Raw genomic sequence first — 4,914 nt, 5'->3', positions numbered from 1 at the left:
GACATCATCATAAGAAGGATTGTACAACAAAATACTGTGAGCCAATTGGTCAAAGCTCTTCTGATAATCTGCTACAGAGCCTGTTTGACGAAGGTTCTCCAGTTGCTTCATGTGCAAGGGGTACTGATCTTTGTCAAAGTGGGCACAAACCGCTGTATGCATAGCCTCCCAATTCTGAAACCGTCCTCTCAACTGAGCAGTCTGAAGCCAAAGAGCTGCTGAGCCGATGAAATTCAAGGTAGCAAATCTTGTCTTCATTGCTTCTGACACCCCATAGATCTCAAAATACACCTCGCACTGCTCACGCCATAGCCTTGGATTGACACCATCGAACTTGGGGAAATCCATCTTGGGCGTGGATCCGGCATGACATGTATGAGAATGCGAACCAGGAACAAGATTTGCAATATGAACAGAGAGGTCTGGAATCGTACCCTGGGTGTTAATCGGCGGAGGGTCGGTTCCCGGAATCGGACCGAGAATCCCTCTGCCCGCGCCGTGCCCGTTGGGCTGTTCCTTAGAGGAAGCAGACGGGTGCTCCCCTGGCGATGGATCGCGGTTGAGGTCGACGCTCCCAGCAATCCAGCCTGCCGGTGGAGGCGGCGGGGGAGGCGGTGGTGGAGTCGGGTTCGGCGTCTTCTCCAAGTGCGTGATCCTCGCCGCCGTCTTTGGTGAGCAACGAACCGAGCGAGGTGTCGGTGGTGGCTCGCCAGGCCTCGAACTCCGTCATCTTGTCGATCATCTGCTGCATCATAAGCGTCAGGTTGTCGACGTTGCTCGCCATCTTCGCCTGCAACGATGGAGCTCTCTTCTTCGGCGCCAGACCGGATTCAGCGACCAGATAATCGGGGAAGAAAAAATTCCGCCGAGGATGATGGCTCTGGTACCAATTTGTCACGAACTAGCACGGATTTGGAGGGATTGAGGCAGAATCCGGGGTAGGATAGCAAGAATTTGAGGGAGCCGAAGAGCAAGAACAGCAAGAACAGGGGGCGAGCGGGATAAGAGGATTGGGGAAGCAATTCGGAGTTCTGTTATTCGATAACTGTTTCAGCTACAGCTACAAGGCATATATGCCACTCCACCGCCTACCAACCTGGGCCGAGCCCCTACACCTACTCGGGCCAAGCCCAGAACAAGACAACCCGCGAGGCCCAACTTCTCTTAGCCACTTGACTTCTTCCTTCTCCTTCCCGCCTTGCTGGTCATGACACCCAAAGCCTCTAGGCTAGTTGGCCGTCAGTTGGGCCAATAGCCCAACCTCCCAAACATTTACGTTTCTCAGGCCTGCTTGCATAAATACCGCTCGCGTGACAAAGGAAGGAATGACAAACGCGGCACGGGCCCAACCTGACCCAACCCAACAACGCTGCCGGGCCCGGTGCCAGTTGCGGCTGGTTTACGTTACGCGCAGGCGCAGCGTGCCACTTTTTTTTGCCGTCTGCCGCTTTTGCGCTGCCACTCGCTGTCGCCCGGCTTGGCCGCGCCCGGCTGCCGACCCTGGTCCAAACCGCAGCCCCTTTCCCTTCCACTTCCGTCCCCGGCTCTCCGCGTGCGAAGTCACCGAGTCAACAGCAGCACCTACCCCGCCTCCTTCCACCTCCCAAAACCCAAGTAGGCTTTGCCCTCGCGGTCGCAGCCAGCGAACCCTAATGGAGATCGCGGAGGCCCTGCAGGCCTACACGGGCCTCACGCCCGGGGCCGCCGCCACCATCCTCGCCCTCATGGTGGCCACCTACCTCCTCGTCTCCTCCCTCTTCGTCGCCCCCGCACCCGCGCCACCTCCCAAGCCGCCCCAGCAGCAGCGCGAGGGGGAGAAGGCACAGGAAGAGAAGGAGGAGGAGGAGCCGATGCCTTTCATGTACCCGGACCCCGTGGAGGTGGGCGAGGTCACGCTCGAGCAGCTCAGCGCGTACGACGGCAAGGACTCCGCCAAGCAGATCCTCATCGCCATCCGCGGCCAGGTCTACGACGTCTCCCGCGGGAGGTGAGGATTGCACTCCATTCTGCTCCCTCCGATTTGGTCGGGATGCGGCCTGATACGCTGCTCATCGAACAGAATCTGCTACTGTAACATGATTTCGTTTCAAGCGGAAACTGTTTATAAGAATCCAATACGTAGTGCTAATTGCACAAACTAGTTAATAGTTATGAGGTGGCAATGGCTGATCTACGTTTGACGGTGAGATGGTCTGCATTAAGGTGAAGAGCTTGAGCTGCTGTGTGTAGTTATTAGGTGGATTGTGATTTGCCAAACTAGTGACGCGAATGGTCCATTTGATCCAGAAACTGTAAGGCATTAGTCTGATATAAAAAGCACCATGAGGCCTGAGCTTATATTAATTCAAATGCGGAGCAGGTGCAGACATATAACTATATTGGGTGCTGCTTAGACCTGTGAGTTATGGTTTATTAGTACATCATGTGCCTGAGCACATGCTCAAATGGTTTTGTTTAACTAGAAAATGAGATGCAGATATTATGATATTATGTCAATGGTGAGTATTGTAGGCTGTAGCTCAATTTTTGTTATGGAATGACATACAGAGATGCACCAGTATCTAGGATTCTAGGTTAGATGTTTCATGTTTGATGAGAAATATGCACCAGAATCTAGGTTAGAGCATCTCCACCAGACCTCTTATATTGCATCTCCTATAAATTGCTTCAAGAGAGTACCCTAAAATCAAGTTAGGATATAGGAGATTATTGCTTCCGCAGATTACCTAAAATTTGTCTCCTATATTTCTTTTAGGGATAGGGGAGAGGGGGTTGTCTCCTTTATTTAGGAGAGAGGGTGCTTCTTTTAGGAGATCTCTTAAAAATTATAGGTATAGGAGATGAAATAGGAGATTTGCTGGTGGATATGCTCGATCTTTCATTTTGATGTAAAATATTTTATCAGGTCCAGTATAGCTATATTCTAAAATTAGTCAAGTATTAAATCTAGTACATTAGTTTCCTTGATTGTAATACTCAGTGGATAGATATTTAGCATTCATCTTATGGAAGCTATCAGTTTAGAATTTAACCTATAGTGCAATGTTACGGAGGACAACACCTTGTTTAGCTTCATTATAGAGAAATCGGAATTGTAAAACAAAAACAAGTTTTATGCTTACCTTGTCTGGCTGAACTACTTCTAGCAGCTCTGAAGCTAAACTCCCTTGTTTACTTAAGGGCTATCTGGTTTCTGTACCTTATAATATTTTGATGAAGTTTTCATTTGGACTCCAATTGATGCTTTCTTCTGAAATTACTGGGTCCAAACACCATCATATTTAGTTTACACTGCATTTTAGTTTTGTATCCGTTGCTATGGTATCCTGGTGTACCAAACTCCTTTACTGGTTTTCCCCTTATCTTCTGCAATACCGATATTTACATATCTGATTGCTTTATGCATCTTGTTTCTTCAGTTCCATTTGTTTGCTCGTTGCTGTCTGGGTGATATAGTTTATCATGTGCCATCTCACCCCTTTCAGCCCCACATTTTTCTAGAGTGTAGTACTGTATTAGTGTGTGGAATCATATACTACTGTAGTTTGGTCACTATTGTTTATCATGTAGCCTGCAATCAGTAGTGTATATAGCTACTGTCGGGTACCCTTGATTCCTTGCTTTGTTTAACTAGGCTGCTGTTTCAACAGGCAACAAGCATATTTGTATTTGTTGAGACTGTCTAGATTCTAGAACTGATACTGTGGTTTTCTAGTGGGGTGTTCTTTTGGCCCATATACTGCCAAGGAATTAGGTATATAGGACTATGTCCTTCAAATAATTTTCGACAAAATGCTTCTGTTTGGATTCCAATTCTCAGGTTTGAGCTTGACACTTGTGCAATGTGTTCTGAACATGCTTCCTACTGGCAGATGACATTTGTACTAAGATTTGTTTATCACTTTATGCACAAGCAGAATGTATGCATCTTACCAGATTCTGCAATTTTCTCTGATAACTTTCATACATAGTATATGCTATGCCCTTGGGCTAGGCTCTGTTGCAATAAGATCATTCGTCATTACCGGATATATATAAAACGTGGTTTTCCCCCCTTGTTCACAGAGTCATGATTGTGTTCCCTGATATTTTTCCCTCAGGCTCTTTTATGGCCCTCAGGGACCATATTCCTTGTTTGCTGGGAGGGATGCAACCCGGGCCCTGGCATTGATGTCATTTGACCCAAATGACCTCACCGGGGATTTGGACGGCCTAAGCCCCGATGAGCTGGAGGTGTTGCAAGATTGGGAGGAAAAATTCAAGGAGAGGTATCCGAGGGTGGGTCACCTTGCCTGTCAAGACGCAGCAGGCAGTGGTCAGAACACTGCTGGGCTTCATCATGAGGAAGGGGACGCCTAACTCTACTGGTTTGTCTCGTCCTCTGTTTTTACTTGCTGCTGGATATCAGCCTGTAGATCTGATGCGCTCACTTGTGGGTGACGCCGCTGTCGTAATCGGTTGCTGTATATGTATGTGCGATTACTAACTAATGTACCTGCTATGTCCCATTTCTTTTGTGTCTGTAGCGGCTAAGGAAATTTTGAGTGTCAAAAAAATTGGAGACCTAAGGAACAGCCCATGTTCGGCTCTTGGTTGTATATTCGTGATTTGCGTCATGATTCGTGGCTTTGTTGTTCATATACAACAAGCTGTCAGCTAAAGCACCATAATTTGCGGCCTATGCATAGCCTGATTACTTTTTTAGCGTTGGCGGAAAACAGCATCAGCATGGCGTCCATTCTTTTGCCAGATTCCCTCACTTTTCCACGCATATGATGCGTCTGCGATTGAAGGTTGTTTGAGTCGGCCGGCTCCTTCCGCCCCCAGCTCGCGGCATTGACGCCAAACTGTCTGGCCCGTTTCTTTCTTTTGTAGCTGCTGGAGCCTTGGGGGTTCGTGTCGTTCGTTCGCTCG

The 4,914-nt window shown here is 48.3% G+C and overlaps 1 protein-coding gene across 1 annotated transcript; it reads left to right on the top strand.

Annotated features, from left to right (window-relative positions):
* The first annotated feature begins 1,508 nt into the window (after positions 1-1,508).
* LOC136540007 (membrane steroid-binding protein 1-like) lies at positions 1,509-4,616 on the top strand. Its single transcript, XM_066531995.1, has 2 exons — positions 1,509-1,987; positions 4,101-4,616. Exons 1-2 carry the CDS (start codon positions 1,653-1,655, stop codon positions 4,357-4,359), a joined length of 594 nt encoding a protein of 197 aa, XP_066388092.1. The 5' UTR covers positions 1,509-1,652; the 3' UTR covers positions 4,360-4,616.
* The last annotated feature ends 298 nt before the right edge of the window (positions 4,617-4,914 follow it).

This window comes from Miscanthus floridulus, chromosome 2 (genome assembly GCF_019320115.1).
Source record: "Miscanthus floridulus cultivar M001 chromosome 2, ASM1932011v1, whole genome shotgun sequence".
NCBI classification, from domain to species: Eukaryota; Viridiplantae; Streptophyta; class Magnoliopsida; order Poales; family Poaceae; genus Miscanthus; species Miscanthus floridulus.
Note: the sequence above shows the minus strand (reverse complement) of the source record. Positions and strands in the feature narration are given on the sequence as shown.